The sequence below is a fragment of the Dermacentor albipictus genome, chromosome 6 (genome assembly GCF_038994185.2).
Source record: "Dermacentor albipictus isolate Rhodes 1998 colony chromosome 6, USDA_Dalb.pri_finalv2, whole genome shotgun sequence".
NCBI classification, from domain to species: Eukaryota; Metazoa; Arthropoda; class Arachnida; order Ixodida; family Ixodidae; genus Dermacentor; species Dermacentor albipictus.
Genome location: NC_091826.1, coordinates 15831144 through 15851268, shown reverse-complemented (window position 1 = coordinate 15851268; position 20125 = coordinate 15831144). Strand labels below are relative to the sequence as shown.

Here is a 20125-nt window from a genome sequence, read left to right as displayed (position 1 = left end):
AAAAAACGTTGTTCCGTCCTTCCTGCTTCAGCGGTGTCTTTGTGTGGCGCCTCAATGATGGTTATGTGATGAGCGGCGTTTTATCCGTTCCTGTGTTTCTCTTTTTTTATTCATTTTTCGTTTTTTTTGTACAGCAGCACTTTTATAAAGACGAACAGGTCAAAGAACACAAGACGAGTGCTGTTTCTATGACTCGGACTAGGCTTTCGCTTGTCCGTGTCTAGAATTGGTGCTTTCAGAAGATGGATTGGTGCCAATTTCCCCGAATATGCAATTCTATTAAGCGGCATTTTATCCCTGTGCCGCTTGTATTACGCTTCCAACATTTGTTGTACCCACTGTGAAGCGTACTTTCGATAAATATTGAAATTCGCACACTGCCAATGTCTTTGATGTGTGCACTTCAGCATCAGCACTCGAATAAGGAACGCTAAAGAGCAGTATTAAGTGAAGGGGACACCAAGGAAATTTGATCTTACGCTTCTACAGTATTGATAATTTCGCTTCTATTATACAAAGTACGTTTGTGCAATACGCAAAAATGCCCACTTTTGACGTGGGCAGAGGCTTGGCAAGCCATAAAAAGCAAAAAAAAAAAAGCAACGACGGTTGGCGACGCCACCTTGCAAGTTCGCTAACCAGCGGATATATGCAAAAAAAGAATACGATTATCTTCAAGCGACGGCAAACAACAGTAGCTTGGTTCTGTCCAGCTAGTGACATTTGCATATTTTTAAATCCCGGTGCATGACAATTGGGACCCCCTGCATATATATATCGGTACATGCATAACATAACATGCATATATGTCATGCATCATCACATGAAATGCATGACATACTCGTGGTCATGATGCTGTCGTGATAGTTTCCTTCAGTTACTAGAGGGAACTCCGGCGCTGCGATCGTTCACCCACCATGGGAACGATTGGTAGAGCACTCGATCCTCGTTATATCGAAGTAATGTATATAGCGAAGTAAATTAAATTCCACTTGAAATCCCCATAGAGATTCATGCATTTTAAACCTCGTTCTAACGAAAATGAAATTGACCTGCTGATAGATATAACGAACTGGATTCGTCTCCGGAACCAAAAAGTACCGGACCATTGCGCGCCGAGCAACGTCGCTTTCCGCAGGGTTTGGCACTCGTTCGCCGCGGACTACCGCGCCCCCGTGTCTACGCGCGATGGTGCGAAATATGTTGGTGCATTCACTTCTGCGCGGCGTGCCCCGCAAGTAGCTACAGTTTCCGAGATCTCTCTGACGCAACATAGGGGGCCGTGTGGCTTGTTCGCTGGCTTGGTGAAGAAATATGTTCCTAATTGTTAAAGCATTCTGCGCCGCAATGCACAAATTGGTCCGACTTGTGGAGGCACTGGCCATCACACTGATACTATAGGATATAATTGTGTAATACAACGCATACCCACTGTACTTTCGCGTACTCATTGATTTCGAATTAACTCATTCTACAAAGACAGCATTACAGTTAAAAGATATTAGGCGACATAATGCTTTTTTAAAAAAATTGTTTAGAAGAGTGAGTAGAGAAGTGGGGCGTTGTTTGTCTCCAATGGTAGTTAGTCCCCGAGCGAAAACTTCACTGCAATAGGCTAGCTTCTGCGCCATTTCATTTCGTTGCCTTGCATCCGAGGAGGAGGCGACTTCTGTTAGCGCTATTTTGAGTCACACTAGGCGCGCGCGCGCTTGTCCGAGATCCGGTGCGCGCTACCGGCGTAGGCAGGCTTTCCATTCTCGGAGGTCATAGATTCGCTCGCAGGTTTGGGAACATTTGCGCCAGATGGCGACGCAGTCGCATGCGGCCGCTTCGAACGGAGAATCGATGTAGGCCGGCGAAGCAAATGTGCGGCAGTAGTAGTAGTAGTAGTAAGGACGGGCTTTAGTTTGCGTTTTCACGGAACCGTACCATGTAAATCGTGGCCTCGCTTAGCCTGTGATAAATCTAGGACCACGCTTGGTAATGTCATTTAGCGATAGTTCTCGAAGCATGTACAAAAACGCTGCTCAATTTAGGCTCGTCTCTTCAAGCTTTGTGCTCGAGGAAGTCATGTTAGCCTTATTGGTGAAGAGGGTTTCTTAACTTTCCTCCACCCTCCCTCCCCCTCTCCCACCCTCTCTTTCTCTTTCTCTCACACATTTTGTGCCGAAGCCCCGGGCCGTTAAGTCAGTGCGTCGTCACGGATTTCGAAGTATTTTTTCGTATTTCGGGACTTCGTAGTTCATTATGGGGTATTGAAACTCGCTCATTTCAGTCTCTGGCTCTGTTAGAATACACTCCAGTGCGTCTTTACCGCTCGTGATCAGGCACGAGCAGACACCGTTAAAGTCTGTGACGTCAGGGCGAGCTGGCGCGGGACATTTAAGGTGGCGTTTTAATCAAAAAAAGAAAAAAAAAACGTAAGGTCAAATAATTTTAATCTTTAGTGTCCCTGTAACTTAAGTCCCTGTTAGGCCTTTTACAAATTGTTACTCTTCAGGAATCGTTATCTCTCGCGAAATTCTTCTCTCTACAACTCTATGCTTTTGAAAGCCTCGTTCACCCCTATGCTTGCTCTTACTTCAGTGTTATACAATGCTTTTTCTTCTATAGTTTTAATTGTTTAGACTTCTCTACATTTTTATCTCAGCGCCTGCCAGTCAGTTTTCAATTCTTTAATTATACCACTTCGGAAACTTCGCTTCGAACTCTGTGTGTATGTCGCTGCGGGGTTAACTGACAGGCGTGCACTAAGTATGCGACAAAACGAAACATCGCATCCATACGTCGTCGTCTATCACCTGTTGAATATAGTTGAAACAGCTAGCAAATCTGGCAAAAAAAAAGAGAGAGAAAGAGAAGAACCTGCTTATTAGCAATGCTGTTTATTTGGCTTTCCTTACAGTGCGCTCGCATATTTAGTTCTCTCCCTCGCTGTTCTTCTTGTCGTGGTGTTCAAGAAAGAAGCTGTATGCAGTTCATTTCCTTCTCCATGGATGAGACCCGACAATCGGCAGACACGAGAGTGTTGCACTGATCTCTGTATATCCGATTCTTGAAACACGGCGCGCTAGTCTGGGCATCGTCAAATTTCGCCATATTGTGGAATTCTGTAATGGTGGCATTTTAAGCCAATCTGAGAGGCTGCAACAGCCGTCCCGGCCAATCAGAGCTGTCAGCATCGCGCATTTTGCAACGTGGGGGGATTTGACAATGTCTTTTTTTTTTTTTTCACTGTTTACGAGCATAGGCCCTGGATGTCTTCCATTTCTGCTCGCTGAAGTAGCACGTTAAATTTAGCGGGCAATAAAGGCAATGGCGACAGTGCGTTAAAAGAGGCCGCAGATTTTCAATGCTTTTCCCCTGTATACCTAACCACTATAACATTACAAGTCAAGTTTGCCTTAGTTTACTCGAAAACCTATAAGTATAAATTTTGAGGCATTATGCGCCTTTTCTTTTTCTGAAAACACAGGAATTAAAGACTTTTCATGCGTTGGGACAACTTAATATCACGATTTCGTTCCGCCGTACTAGACTGATGGTGCGAAATCGGGGTTGTGGAGTTTTCTTCTTCATCGGAGCGGCGCCGTCTGTTCTCGAGCAGCAATGCACCGGTGGCCGCGTGCCGAAAGGGCAGTTTACGTTCGCTTCCATGTAGGGCATGATTGCGCTCTTTGTGTGTCTACGCTCCTTACTTTCCTTATCTCTACTTTGTTACCACTTTACCTCCCCCTCCCCTCTCTCCGCAGCGTAGGGTAGCCAACCGGATCTTTTTCTCTGGTTAACCTCCCTGCCTTTCCCCTTTCCCCCCCTCTCTCTCTCTCTCTCTCTCTCTCTCTCTCTCTCTCTCTTCGCCGGCCCACTCCTCTCTGTGGCCGCGACCATTTAGAGGTGCTCGCTGCCGCACTGTGTGTTCGCTCGAGTTCCTTCCGTGGAATTTTGCGGTTGTTTTGCAACCGAAGCCAAGTTCCGCCCGTAGTGAGTTATCGCCATCATCAGCCTATTTTGCGATATCCGGAGTACGAAAGTCTGTGGCTGGCTCTGCCCAATTCTTTCTGGAAATTTACTAATGCCATCACGAGTCCTAGATCTCGGTTGCCACCGGCCTACCTCGTTTCGCCGCCTTTGGCACCCGAAAACTATTTACTTCGACAGGCCACTGTACGCATTAGACGGCTAGTCCAGCTCGATCTCGTCCTCTAATAATCTCACGTAGAATACAGAGAGAGAGAGAGAGGGGGGGGGAAGGCAAGGAGGTTAACCAAGCATCCGATTGGCTACCCTGCCAAACGGGTGAGAGGGGATGAGGTCGGAGACAGAGAAAGACGCCCGGAGAGTTCACGCCCACAGTAGCAGACACAGGGTGTTTGCTACTGTGATCAATTAGATTACCCATATCAAACCCAGATCTGACTGCTTCTCCAGATTATAAGTACCTGAAATTTCCCTGGCGTAGCGAAACCTGTTACACAAAGATGCTTGAGGTCCCTCTCACCAAATTACGTTGCCGCGTTCCCTCCCTGAATTTCTACTTACACTGGTCGGCTTTGGTTGCCTCCCCCCTCTGTTGATTTTGTAATGAGGAGCAGACGATACAGCACTTTCTTCTGTCATGTCACTGCTTTACTGCGGCAAGAAAAAGATTGTTGGAAATACCTTTTCGAAGAATTGGCCTGGACTTGACAGAACCTGCTATTCTTTCGTTCGAGGCTTCCACATTGGGATTCAGCCATAGGGATGCTTGCTTCGCTGTCCAAACATTCCTTACAGAATCTAAACGAATGCCCTGCTAAAGTTTTCTTTTTTTTTACTTTTAAAATAATTCTTCCTGATTTTATTTTAACAGGTATTCCACGCTAATCAATGCTAATTGCATAGATATTAGGAAATTTATGCTCCATATTAATTTGGAATAATCCGCCCATTTCTTGGCCAGTCCCCCATCGTGAGTGGGGGCCACACGTGTGACAGGCTACAACAACAACATTCCGTATAAACGTATTCTCACCGCCGTTGATTTCAAGAGGGTTGTCAAAAGATCGCGTGGCTTTTTCACATTGTGGCCCGCGCCCGTTCGCTCTGATCATCGTCGTAGTGGGTAAGCGTCAAGTTCGGCAGGGGGCGCGCGAACCTCCGACTTCTCCAAGATGGCGGCGACCTGGTAGCGGCAGCGCTCATCCATCCGAGCGGAAGACGCGGCGGCGGGAGCGCGTCGAAGCCCCGCCGCGCTGCCGCCGCGCTGCGCCGCTGGGTGAGCGGCGCCGCCGACGGCAGCGGACGACGTCGGCCCCCCTTCCCTCTCCGCCAGCCGGGATCCCGGCCGCGCGTCCAGTGGGCGAGGTTCGCGCCGTCGTTCGCCTCGGACCACGCGACGGGGTCATGTCGACTCCTTCAGAGGGGCCGCCTGAAAAGAAGCAGTCGGCAGCGCCCGAGGATCAGCGGTCGGCGCCCGAAACGGGCCAGCAGCGACCGCCCGATAAACAGCAGCCAGCACTTCAGACACAACAGGCACCGCCCGCAAAGCGGCAGACGCCGTCGGATATTCGGCAGCCGCCGTCTGCGAAGCGACAGGCGCCGCCTGGGAAGCCGCAGTCACCACCGGAAATCAGAAATCAGTTAGCGCCTGAAAAGCAGCAGTCAGTTTCCGGTGAGCAGCAAGCGTCGTCGTCTGGAAAGCCGCAGGCCCCGCCGGAAGAGGAACGCTCAGAGCTCCGGAAGGAGCAGACATCGCCGCTGCCCATGCAAGAACAGCGGCAGCCACAGCCTGCAGGGTCCGAACGCCTCCATACGCCGCCGTCCTTCGCGGAGCTCGACGACGAGGTGTCGGAGTCGTCACCGCCGTACTTCACTGCTCCGTCCGAGATCAGGTCGGGCGCCGAGACGGTCGAGGTGACCCCTCTGCGCACGCCGCCGCACATATCGCACGATCAGCTGATCTCGATGGCCGAGGCGAACCGCAACTGGCCCGGGCCCACGCCGCTGCCCCACGGAAGTTACCGGCACCGGTGCCGCTACGAGTGCGTCCACTCGCACGGTCAATACGGAGTGGTCTACGTCCGGCCCAAGAACTGGCAAGGTACTCGCGCTGCCCCTCTCCGTGGGAGTGAGCGAAAAAAGAAAGATAGAAAGAAAAGGCATGAGGGCGTAATTTTGTTAGAAACAGATTCGTGGGTTTTTGAATTTATTATTCATCTTGAAGACAAAAGAGCTAGAAGGTGCAGGTACCACAAACGCCGCAACTAGCGTTTGTAGGGCGCTGGTAACATAAATAAAAAGGAAGAGATAGACGGGCTTCGTTTTCCTCAGCTGATAATTATCTCTGCAGGGGTTTTCTACCACGATAATGCGCCGTTTTCTGCTGAAGAAATAAGAGTTCAGTTGTGAAACAGTAATCGGGGGAGGGGGGCAGTGAGATCGACGTTTCTAACCGGTGTAAGCAGAATCGATCTTTGTAAAGCTGTATTCACAGTCTAGCCAGCATTGAAGCCAGTATATTTTCGGCGCCCAAGGAAGACACCTTAGAGCCCCAGGTATTGAAACACGTTTGGAACGCGTGTCTCCGGCTCGTCGCCGATCCGTGTCGACAAAACAAACAAATAAAGATGACACCAACGCCGAAAAAAAGAAAGTGTATTTTTAACGCAGTGCGGTTGCGAACCGAAGGAAAACACAACGTGGGCAGAAACACGGATGTGTTTTCTTGCGCACAAGCTTCAAGGATTAGTGACGACCGTGCAGACGACCCAGCCGCCGCCTTGTTTTGACAGAAAATTAGTCGGCTTCGTTCTTGTCTCCATTGCTGGCTTAGCGAAGTCGTCTTTTGCACCGGCTTTGTCAGAATTTTTGGCGAGACTCGAGTTGGCTGCTGTCCACTTCGCTGTCTGTTTAGTCTACGGCGAATATTGGACCACATCCTTTAGCGTCCTTTCAAACAAGATTATGATGATGATGACGATGATGATGATGATTCGAAAGCCTCTAACAAAGTCATTGCTTGGGTACCAACCAGAACGTCTTACCAGAATTATCGTCTGGAAACGTGCTTAGCGTAAATAAAGTTTGTGATGCACTCCTTCTTATGACATGCAAGACAGCTGTCAAACTGGCTGCACGCTTTTGTTTGTACTAGCTACAGTGCACGACAGTCCTTTGTCTCGGGACGATCATTGGCCACTGCACGTAGTCTTGGATCGAGCTGTTCCCAAACTACGATGTAGTCATCTAAAGCGTTGTACCTATCACATGTCGAGAATGCATGGGTTTGGTGCTAACCAGACTTGTTCAATCTATACTCGATCTGTCTTCACTGCATGCGGTCCTGGTTCTAATTGCAGCACTTATAGGAACACTACGTGGAACACTACGATGCAATGCAGTGATTGTTGAAGAAAATAGGATGTTCTCTTTTTAATGTATCAGCTTTGTTGTGCTCCGTTTCGATTGCAGCGATATATAAAACCATAAAAGAAAACGCGAGCACGTGCTTATAACAACATATGATGGTGCTTGTATACTCGCAGTAGACATCTGACATGAATCGTTCATTTAAGAGATGAGTAACGTGTGGCCCGGTATTCCGCTGCTGAGCTGAATCGCCTGGGCCTTCGCAGAGTCGAAATGTTTGTAGGACAGGTCATTGACCTTTTATTATTTGGTACATTCAGCTCTCATACGAGTCCAGAAGAATGTTTTTAGAAATTCGCGACATGGCGAGATCCGGAGTGCGTAATTAGCCCCGATTAGTGACAAGATTCTGCATGAATATCTCGGAGCACAGCTTTTTCTTTAAAAATCAAAACGAAATCGGTTTAGAATACGACTGTCTTCACGAATCCGATTTTAATGTGACTGGCTTCAAGATCCCTATATTAATGTAGCCCTCCACCCCCACCCCCAGAAAGAAAGAAACAACTGAATGCTTATTGCCCGCGTAGCGAGTTCAAATGCATTTAAGCAGACTCAAATTCAAGCATGCGAAGCGTGTTTGGTTTGGTAGAGAATGTTTGTTATGAACCATGTGTGATATATATATATATATATATATATATATATATATATATATATATATATATATATATATATATATATATATATATATATATATATATATATATATATATATATATATATACACGCACACACAGTCGAGTGAGCCATTTCAGTATGCGACCTCAATATTGATTCAGGTAGAAGTCACGCATGATGACTATCGAAACCGCAGTTTATTTCTATTTACAGGCTGCTTTTCTTAGACTGCACAATTTTCGGGATCGGCCGACGAAAACGCCGAGATGTACCACAAAAGAATCACGAGCCGCTTCTTTTCTGTGAAGCTGGTTGACCAGCGAAGCTGTTTAGCACACGACACGGAGGTGACACATAACTTTGAAGAAAGGTTCGAACTCATTTATTGTCTTGGTGGGTGGTCATCGTGACGAAAGTACGCACACTCATGTATTATTGTCTTGATCGGGGGTCATTATTTCACTCGCTACTGCGATCACATTCTTTGATAATGTCAAATCGATGCACGTACGCCGCTGGGTGGTCGGTTGGGCCGGATCGATCTGGCATCACAAGGGATATGTCTGCCACACGGAACGCGTAAACCAGTACCGACACATCCACATTGAAATCACCGACAACGACAACAGGGATAGAGTCATCTCAGCTAATTCACGCAAAGTGAGTAGCCATGCACCTTACGGGACTATGAGCCATTGCATTATTTTCTTGCTTACTGGTGTATGAGCCATTGATGATGACAGTTTACGACATGCTGTTCTGTGTGTTGTACGCGTGATTAGAAGCAATTTAAGCGCTGTTCGCTTCAGTTTGCTGAGTGCTTGTAGCATCTGCCTTACGGGGCTATGAGCCATTGCATTTTTTGCTTGCTTACGGGATCACGAGAGCTTACGGTGGTATGAGCCATTGATGGAGATAGCTTTTGTTCTCGGAGAACAAAAATTCACGCAACACTGGCCATATACAATTTCGCTGTAAAACTGGGTTGACTGGGAGAAGAATGCTTCGCATTAAAAGAAAGACACTTCTGCTAATATCACGCACGGTCACGACGATGATAGGCGCGACGAGCTAGTACGAAACTGGCTAGAAAGATATGAAAGACGAAAGGAGAGAGACGACTCGTTCCGCTTCGAGAAAGCGTGACGGGGCAGGCTCGAGGTTAGGCTTGTCGTCCGCGCATCGATTGAGTTCGGGTCGGGCGGGTGTGTGGATGTTCTCGTACTTCGATTCGGCGAACTATAGTCAGTTTGGGGAGGACCAGGAGTTTCGTTCCCGAGGGGGCCCCGGTCACGCACGATCGCAGCCGCACCGACGTGTTTCCTTTTCAAGTCGCCCTCTCTCTTGGGAGAGTTACGAGCACGGTATTAGTTCCGTGTATATCGGGCTGCTCTCACGCTTGCGACATTGTTCACCGGTTCGGTTTTGTATGTCTACTTCTAGCGATTATTCTTTCGTATCGTTTTGCCTGGTTTCTCTTATTTAATTGATATTTCTTGATTACGTTGTTCCACGTGCGAGCGAGTGTACCTCCGTCCTGCCGCAGGCTCAGCATCCGGAGTGGTGGCCTCTCACCTATGCAGTTGTAGACGGTAACGTCTCGTGAATGCTGCTGCGATTGTTAGCTTATAGTGTGCCTTGCACCCACCGTCAGTGGATGTATTGCGTTTTTCTGCCGAGCACGAAGTCGCAGGTTCGATTGCCGCCCGAGTCCAATGCGAGCGGAATGCAAGAGTGTTCCCATCCAACCCACCTCCCACTACTGCGCTTCATAAAAGCACGCGTGCGTTACTTCCATACGTTAAACCACACGAATCAATCAATCAATCAATCAATCAATCAATCAATCAATCAATCAATCAATCAATCAATCAATCAGTGGTACCCGAGATCGCCAGCGCACACGGAAAATCACAGCTAATGACTAGGAGGTGCGCAACTACTATTCTTGTTTTACACCGAATCGAATACGAATCGAATAGAGCCAGAAGCTATCGACACGAATCAAATATCGAATACTTTCCTAATCGTTTTCGAAAATTCATCGTGTGTTCTATCATCGACCTTCACATCCTAGTATATTCACAGGGTTAGTTATTTATTTACAGAATACCTATACATTGCCATAAATTAAGGGAACAGAAAAACTTCTTTTTGCACAAATATACTGACAAAGTACTACAGTAGTATTTAGAGAAGCACATGCGAGTAAGGTGAAAACAAACGTGAGATAAAGCACGTAGAATTGTTTTACAGGAGCGACGTTACAGCACATTTGACACATTTTCTATATCATTTGGCAGGCTGTTCCATTGTCTTATTGTTTTCTGAAATAAGGAGTTGTAAAAAATGTTTGTTCTGCAGTTACAGGCTAAGATTTCTTGACGTTATCACAGCGAGTGGATATGTAATCTGGTTCCAGCAGAGAGTTGTAGCGATTTATACCTGTTTGACTGTTGCATATTGGGGGCAATAGTCAATTTGAGCCTTGGCTTCTGCCTACGCACATGTAGCAGATCCCAACCCAAAGTGGCCCTCATGCCTGAAACGCTAGCGTACGGGCTGTAATTATTACAAAGAAACCTTACTGCTTAATTGTGCAGTTTTTCCAGTCTATTAATGAGGTAGTCTTGATAAGGATCCCATATTACACAGGCATAATCGAGCGTTGTCCTGACACCCGCCGTGGTTGCTTAGTGGCTATGGTGTTGTGCCGCTAAGCACGAGGCCGCGGGATCGAATCCCGGCCACGGCGGCCGCATTTCGATGGGGGCGAAATTCGAAAACACCCGTGTACTTAGATTTAGGTACACGTTAAAGAGCCCCAGGTGGTCCCAATTTCCGGAGTCCCCCACTACGGCGTGTCAGATAATTAGAAAGTGGTTTTGACACGCTAAATCTCATAATCTTGTTTAGTATTGTCCTGACATGTAAGAAGTGTAAAGTTTCCTTAACTTCGCGCGTTGCCTATCTAAAATTTCTGCGAATAAAATGTTGCATCCTGCCAGCTTTTGCTATCACAGTGTCAATCTGCTTATGCAAAGTGAATGATTCAGCGAAATAGACTCCTAGGCACTTCCGAGCGTATGTCGATAAGCGTGCAATTAATGTTATATCGGTACTGTAATTTGGATATTTTTCTGGGAAAACTTACGCTACTGCAGTTTTTAATATTTAACTGTATGTTCCATCTTTTACACCATTTCGCTAACTTATCAAATTCCGTTCGCCAAGTACATATTTCATTTTCAGCAGTAATTTCTCTATATTACACAGTCGTCGGCAAATAGCTTTATGGGTGATGTAATATTTTCGACAGTGTCATTTATGTCGAGTAAAAATAACAAGGGCCCCAGTACGCTTCCCTGATGAACACCCGAAGACGCGGTTGTTTGTGAAGATTTGACGTTTTTTAGGACGACAGACTCTGTTCTTCCATTTAAATACTTTCGTATCCAATTTTGCACGTTCTCATTTACATTTAAAGCAGCAAGCTTTATATGTAAGAGCATATGCTCGCACAGTGTCGAACATATGTTTGAAAATCTAAGGTACCGCGTCTACCTGACTATTATTGTCAATGGTTTTGGATATGTAATGCTGGAATTGGATTAGTTATGTGTTGTCGGAATAACCTCTTCGGAATCCGTGCTGGGAAGGTGTAAAGAAAGCATTTGAGTCAAGGAATTCAAATATGTCACTATATGAAATGTGTTCGAATATTTTGCAACATATCGACGTTAGTGAAATCGGCCTTCAGTTTTGTCTTGAGTTTTCTATCGCCCGATTTAAAAACGAGTGTCACGCTTGCCGTTTTCCCATCATGGGTGTCGAGGCCTATTTCAAGGGAGAGCTCGTAGATCAAGTTTCTGTCATTACGCTGCGCGTTATTCAGCGCTGTTTATTAACAAGCACGAGCGGAGGTTTAGGAGCCGCCAATAAATTTAATCGCATGGTCAGGAATACTGTTTAGCCTTAAGGGAGTGTGGCTCCCTGATTGTTGCTTGCTCCACTAAGTAATATTTCGTGCTTTGTGTCTACTATGGCCGTCGGTATTAAATTTATTGCACAGTTGGGGATCTGAGGTATACGAAAACTATTCGAAAACTATTCGTATTTGCGAATAGTGACAATGCAATTCGAAGAGCGAGTCGAATAGAGCAGTATTCGATTCGTTATTGGAAAGTTCCGAATGTTCGCACACACACACGTACTCATGACCTTCGCGATTGGATATACGGCCCGTTAGCAGACGACCTTATACATGTATGTATAGCGCGCCTCTGGTAATCAACAGTTGGCGCTGATAATACGGCAGACCACACGCTCGCGTGTAACATATCCGGGCTCTATATAGCTCTGCGCTAGAGCTACAGCGCCAAGTCTCCGCCTTTAGCTCTATAATCTGACCTTGGCTGATGTCCTTCCCAAGCTTAGCATATCGCGGCAGAGAAAACGCCCAGAGTGGATTCGCGTATCATCGCGTCTCGTTCATCGCCAACTGTACGTAAATGCGCATAGATGCGTAAAATAACGCGTTGCCGGACCGAGAAGAAAATAAGGACATGGTACGAGGGCTGCTCGTCACTCTATAATCTCGTGCAGGACTGAGTACGTGGCATGGTTCTACGTAGCGGCCTCGTATTGCGTTATACTGCAGCTGTATCCCTGTTAATATCCTGCCATCAGTCACTGCTAATCCAAGCACTAGACTCGTTTGCGGAGGGACCTGGGAAGAGCGCGTGTGCTGCGCGAGCTGTTGCGTCGGCTTGGAACTAGTTATTTAACCTAACGTGACTCGAAATTGGAAGTAAAGAAACCTAAAAGAGGTGTGATGGGGAGTAAGAAGGCGACCGAGCCGCTTCGGTAATAGCGTACACTTACCACCGCTTGAACAGAAAAAAACAGAAAGGAGAAAAAAAACTATATTCTTTTTTGTATTTCAATTTACGGCTGAGGTGGATATACGCTATACGGAAATTTTATTTACTTTTCGTCGTTCTCAGAACACAGAAATAAAGCACGAAAATGTAAAGAAGTTAAAAAATGAACGAAAATTAAGTAAAAATAGAAATAAAAGAAACTGTGCAGATAGAAGAATGGAGGAAGAAATAACGAATACAAGAAATAAGGAAGACTAGAAATTGCTTGGTTAAAATACATTAACGGGCTAGGTTGGTTAGAATCTATGATAGAGTGTATAAGCGTGACTGAATCAGGACGTAAAAAGAAACAGATACACAGAGAAGCGCTGCCTCTGTGTATCTGTTTTTTTTTTCTACGTCCTCGTTCAGTCGCGCTTGTACGCTCTATCATAGAAATTGCCGTCTAGCAATTGTGCGGCCTGTTTGTTCGCAGAAGCCGCCTGTTTTGCTTCGCGCACGAGGTAAACAGGTTGAGCCATGTCTTTCAGTTATGGAGCCAATATACACGTGCGCCACGGCGTATACGGACGACCTTCACCGGAATAAACTGCTCGCACAGACAGAACTATACTAACCGCGTGTCTGTTTAACTCTGGTTTAGGGGAGTCCCCCTTCACCTCGGTCAGGAGGACAATACCTTGTTTGAAAAACTTCGGTGGTTGAATATTATAGCATATACCTTGCTTATGCGGCGTAGGTAAACATGCGGCATACATGTACCTAAATATATCGGTACATCACGACGACGGCGACGGCGAGAATTCGCTTCGAGTGTCCATATAATTGATGTTACAATAAAAGCGCCACAACTACCGCAAGGGGGCGGGGGGGGGGGCGAAGGGGCTACTTTGGACATCGTCAAATTCGGCCATATTGCCAGCTCTGATTGAGCGAAAGGCCTGCTACGCCTCCTTTGATTGGCCCTCAACATGGCGCCATTACAGAATTTGACAATATGGCGGAATTTGACGCCAGAATAGCACCATTGCTCTATTGTTAAAGGTGGACTACATTGTGTTCTAAAAGAGCCAAAGGCTGAACTTTGAGCAGGTTTAACGAACAGTTTACTGACCCGAAATGGCCCAAATACAAAAAAGATACTTTGAAATTAGTGACGTCACAGTTACGCAGAGGCGCTCGGGTTTCGGCGCGAAATTCAAGAAACTAAGCTTTGGCGTTCGTTTTCTCTTTTAGTGACAGCCTACACTCTTAAACAAATTTACACCCTTTGGGGCTTATCTTGCCACACAACTATAATCGTCGTCTGTCTTGCTTGCGTTTACTTTCTTGAAAACGCTGCGCTCGCTACATATACCTGTCGAGAATGCTCTGTCGTGCTGCTAACGCTCTTGCCGTTCGTGACTTGGAACTACCGGGCTCGCAGCGTTAAAGAATGGATATGCGAACAAGACAGATGGTGATTCTAGTTCTGTGGCAAGATAAGCCTCAAAGGGTGCAGTTTTGTTTAAGAGTGTATCACTGGGAAATCTGCCACAGTGGAGTTCTTGAAAAAAAAAAAAGTCTAATCAATGTAAACTGATTTAGTGTTTCACTTTAGGGGTCCCTTTAAATACCCGTGCTTCGCCTTCACGCTTCTTTTATTCGTGCCCAATCTGTGAATTTCGCGCTTTGTTTAGAATACGGCCGTAAAACAGTGTAAACACACGCGCAGTGGCGTCACAAACTATGTTAATCGGATTCCCATTGGCTCACATAAGCGCGGAGACGTCATGCGATCGTTACGAAGTTGTGATTGGTAGCGTAATACATGAGCATGAACTCCGCCGTATGCCCTCTGTGTTTACGAGATATTATTTTTAGCTCGCTTGCGTCATTACGCTTTACAAAATTACGCTTTACGTAACTTCAGCTGCGACGCGTTTCCTCAATTCTTGTCCACTTGCTTACCGAAGAAAAGGGACATGCCAGTTCATTCAGGGAATTGTACGAAGCGAGGAGATTGGGAATTTTGCATGTGTACAATGGATTTGGTAGTCTCGAAGTCCGTCGTAACTGGAGATCACTGAGGAAGCCTTCGAAGTCGAATAAATATGATAGTTACGATTACGCTTGTCGGAACTCTAAGGGATAGCATTTGAGAGATATCCCAACGCTTCCTATATAATATGGGCGACTTATCTTCTTCTTTGCTGTTCGCAGCTTTGAATCGATAATCCTTGCCAACTGTTTAGAAAACACCCGCGTGTGAATAGCCTTTTTTTTTCGTTTTCAGAAAAATTTGATCGAGTGAAGCTTGTCAACTTTCTTTCTTTCTTATATTTTGTTGCCTGCTCTGAACGCGATGGCAGCGCCACAGCGTCATCCGTGGCGTTATGCTATGCCTCTCGTACTAAGTGTCACTTAGTACGGTCACATCATAAAAAAGCCAACAAACAAAAGACACCAAGGACAACATAAGGGAAATTACTTGCACTACCCATTGAGGTAAAGAAATGATAAATTAATGGCAATGAAAGTGGATGAAACAAAACAACTTGCCGCAGGTGGGAACGATCCCACGTCTTCGCACTACGCGTGCGATGCTCTAACCAATTGAGCTACCGCGGCGCCGTTTTTACATCCACTTTATTGGGTGCTTATGTTGTGCCACTAGAACCTTGTGAGTGTTGGCCAGCGCCACCACTCACAAACCTTGGCAGCGGATGTGAAACACCCTCTCTGCTGCAGGCGTCACGAATACGTCATCTCCTTTGGGTGAAGGCAACCGGTCAATAAACCCACACATGCTACCTGAAGGCATCAGTGCTGCCGGATTTGAGGCCCTCGTTATGTAATGAACGAGAAGAAAGGGCTTTAACCGAGGGGCCCACATCATAAGAAGCCAACAAACGAAGACATTAAGGACAGCATAGGGGAAATTACTTGCACTTACCTATTGAATTAAGGACATGATAAATCAATGGCAACGAAAGTGGATGAAAAATCAACTCCGCCGCCAAGGCTAGTGAGTGGTGGCGCTGGCCAACACTCCCAAAGTAAAACATAAATACCCAATAAAGTGGATGGGAAAACGGCGCCGCGGTAGCTCAATTGGTTAGAGCATCGCACGCCTAATGCGATGACGTTCTCCAACTGCGGCAAGTTGTTTTTTCATGCACTTTCATTGCCATTAATTAATCATTTCCTTAATTCAATTGGTAAGTACAAGTAATTTGCCCGATGTTGTCCTTGGTGTCTTTGTTTGTTGGCTTCTTATGATATGTTTAATAAAAATCGGGTCCCTCGGTTGACCCGCTTTCTTGTTGTTAGTACGTTCACGTACGACAAACGTGCAAGCAATAATAATAATAATAATAATAATAATAATAATAATAATATAGGCCAACTCCTTCCACACTCCTTTATGTGTGGAAAGTTTTTCGTTCCAGCTAGCTCTTTCTTCGTTCGTATTTCTTTAATTTACAGGTGTGACGCTTTAATTATGCATGTGACATCGATAAACATTTAGTACTGCTGCTCTACGTGCGTCACGGCAATAGCTGCCAGGACACCGAAGTGACCTGTTCTGTGGCCGGTGCACATGTTTTCCTCGTAATGACGTCATGTCATTTTTTTTTTTTTTAGTCATACATAGGTCGAGCGAGAACTTCGGGCTGAGCGTTCTTTTGTACCCCTACATCCAAAGGAAAAAGGCGGGAGTGAGAGAAAAAATAAAAACAAATGAGTGCCTTCTTTTTATGTTGTTTGCTTACTTATTCTAACTTTATTTTTGTTTATTCTCCTTTGCTTTCTTTTTCTCTGCCCCTGGTTATTTGTTTCGTCACCACGCGAACCTTTGTGTCCACTATTAATCTTCTTCTGTGCAAACCCGAATGGTCTAGTTACACTTAGGGGAAAACTGCTCCCCCCCCCCCCCCCCCTTTCTTTTTCATTACTGCCTGCGGTTTTGTTAAACTGCCCTCACGCGGCTTTTATTAATCGTATACGTCTTGCGTTTTGTCTTTGCCTTTCTTATTTGACAGGCCGTCGCGCGCTGTAATTAGTTGCCTCTTTGCTTTCGGGGTTTTCTTTCCGCTCGCTTCATTCTCCGTGCGGTGCGTTAACCCCATCGTCAAAGAAGCGAGAGCCAAAAACGTGACGCAAGCACGTAATGAATAAGCTGACGGGACAGATGCTGCAAGCGATCTTCCGACGGCGTCGCCCCCCCCCCCCCCCCCCCACCCCCTCTTCCCTCCCTAGCGTTCGTTCGGCTCTCCTCACTACCCGATTTCTGCGTTGATCTCGTTCAACGCTGGTCTGTGTTTTTCGTGCAGTGATGTGTACCGCCGTGGCCGGTCCTGAGCAAGCTTATTATTATCCCATCCCCGCTGTTTGTGTTGCCCATAGACTTTCTGGGCTTCGACCGTCGTCGTCGATGTTGTACCATTTCTTGCATTTGTTTGCGTTGGCGTCATGCTGCTTTGAATGGCCTCCAAGAATAAGCTTCTTGCATTCGATGCTCCGCCCGCCAGTCCAGAAACAGAGTATACGTGTGCGTAAGGCCTAAGAACTGTGTGTGCTACACCTCCTCCACTTTATAGCAGACGCTCGCGGAACTTAGGACGCATGTGCAGCGTAATATCCTAGCCTCGATCTGACCCGTCCATCTCGAATATCAGTGTATGTATCGTACAACATCTGCACTTCCCATACCAAATCAAATCAAATGTTTAATTTCTAACAAAACTTGTTGTCATTATATTATAGATTGTATATAGATATAAATTAAATTATGGGGTTTTACGTGCCAAAACCACTTTCTGATTATGAGGCACGCCGTAGTGGAGGACTCCGGAAATTTCGACCACCTGGGGTTCTTTAACGTGCACCTAAATCTAAGTACACGGGTGTTTTCGCATTTCAACCCCCTTTGTATATAGATTCGCGCGAATGTCTTGAGACGGATGTTATGATAGTTTACTTTAGCCAGCTACCTAGCTAGCGGGACATACATACATACATACATACATACATACATACATACATACATACATACATACATACATACATACATACATACATGCATGCATGCATGCATGCATACATACATACATAGATACATACGCATACATACATACATACATACATACATACATACATACATACATACATACATACATACATACATACATACATACATACATACATACATACATACATACATACATACATACATACATACATACATACATACAGAGACAGACACGGACGGACGGACCTGACATTGATAGACACATGTTTCGACTCCGGCGGCCCAGAGATTAGACTGCGCGGCAGCCCTAAGGCCAGGCTAGTGACCCCGCGTTCCACGCGATATACATGGGCTGGCTGTTTGTGCCTCTGCGAGAGTGCGACCGCTGAGCACGACGGCTTTGCGGTCGCGCGTAAACAAGCGCAGTCGGTCGCCGGGCGGATGATTAAGCGCAGGGCGTCGTCGTCGTCCCCGCCGTGCTTGTGTGGTCTCGGGGCTGGCCTTGCGGTCAATCAGATCGGTCGCAGCCACCGGCCGGCCGAGCGACCCATTTCCTTGCTCCTGTTGTCTCGCGCCTGTCGCCGGAAGCTTTTTCGTCTCGCTTAATGGGCGACCTATACGGGAGCGGCGCTGTTGCGCTTACAGCGGACAAGGACAACTTCCGCGTTTGAGGGCCAAACTACTGGGTTGAAGTATACCCATCGGGATCCACTCGCCAAGTATAGTTTTGGGGAGCTTGATAAACATGTAGCGTCCCCAAGCGACTTTGCATGCACGAACCCCCAAACTTCTTATACGCATGTAGTGTTCTTGTACTCTGCGTTATTTTTGACGCCTTGCAGAAAGTGTCTCCTACCTTTGGGTCCCCTTCGTTTTAACTCTACATATCCCCGTTTAATCTAAAATCTATCATTTTTATTGTCTACTATATTACTATAGTTAATATTTAACATCTACTATAATATATCTGCTAGAATTATTAGACAAGGACGCGCAAGTAGCTTGTGCACTTAAAAGCTCAAAGCCGGCTTGGATTTCGCTGGGACCCAATTAGCTTGCGTATACGCAAGCCTCTTGCGTCTCCTAACCTAGAACTCTCTATTGTCTATTTCCAGCGACCTCTAGTTGGTGCGGGAAACGCACCCTCTGTGAGCTCTGCTCTCTGGTATTAGAGCCACTGTGCGTAGCTCCTGTGTTTCAGTGAAGCCGTATACAGAAACACGACTCCGTGGTAGGGTCAGTGAAATTCACTGTGACGTTCTCAAACTGTTAGCGATGTCGCGGGTGCGATTACCGACCGCGGTGGAAGCCTATTGCTGAAGGTCGAAGGCAAAGAAACGCTCGTGTAGAGTAAATTAATGTGCATATGTTGACAAACACCACCGGCACAAGGCAGACAAAGTTCGGATCCGTCCACTGTAGTGCGTTTCTCATGTCTTTTTCTTTCGTTTGGAAACTTGAAGCCACTCAGTCGCAGAAGTGAGCAGTTCGTGGAAGACGTACTTCTGAAGGTATATTTTGGGGCAATTGGTAGATATAGTTAGTAACACCGTGTCCGTGTGTCCCCACACTTCGCTGCGCACTTGGTCTCGTTTGTGCTCACAGACTCAAAACAAGCCAAGCCCTTCTCCAATGTGCGCAACGGGCCGTCGCAAGCAAACGGACCGACTGCCGCACCGTCGGTCTCTGTCGACCCAACTCCGCGTGTAGTTGACACGGGAGCGGGAGGCCGATGGAACCACGGCGTAGTAATCCCCTCGGCTTCACGTCGACGTCGCTCTCTGTATTAACGTTTCGCAGCTCCAGCGCTGCGTCGTCGACAAAGCCTGAAGCTCTCTTGTTTGCCCTTTCTCCTTTCGAATGTCGCGTGAGATAGGAGCTTAGCCGTGCAGTACTATGCCGGCGAGCGTGCCTTGGGTCTTATCCTCCCGCTCTGCGAACATTTTTCTCTCTTTTCCTCGCGGGCTCGGGGCTGTGGGTTACACAACGTCTTGTGTGCGGCGCTTCGAGCGACAATTAGTCGCCGTGTGCCGATCGAAGCTATCCTTGTTTTAAATTTCGTGCTCCTGTCCTGCGTGTCTCCCCAGGGGGACGTCCGCTCGGCGCCGCGACAGTCGTTCCAGTGTACCCGTACACTCATACTGTCACGCGCGCACGTATTTTTTTAACCTTCTTCTTGATTATTAAGCGTGAAATGCTT

At 46.6% G+C, this 20125-nt stretch overlaps 1 protein-coding gene across 11 annotated transcripts in view; it reads left to right on the top strand.

Annotated features, from left to right (window-relative positions):
• The window catches only part of Pfrx (6-phosphofructo-2-kinase/fructose-2,6-biphosphatase), a 155787-nt gene that overhangs the window by 64161 nt on the left and 71501 nt on the right, over positions 1-20125 (top strand). For 4 of the 11 annotated variants that reach the window (XM_065452775.2, XM_065452776.2, XM_065452774.2 and 1 more), the window contains exon 1: positions 5150-6079. The exons of 3 other annotated variants lie outside the window; for them this stretch is intronic. In XM_065452775.2, the coding sequence (XP_065308847.1) occupies positions 5383-6079 (697 nt within the window). In that variant the 5' untranslated portion in view covers positions 5150-5382. Of the gene's footprint in view, positions 1-5148; positions 6080-20125 lie in introns of those variants that run through there. 4 more of the 11 variants (XR_010569864.2, XR_010569863.2, XM_065452777.2 and 1 more) reach the window with 2 other exon arrangements.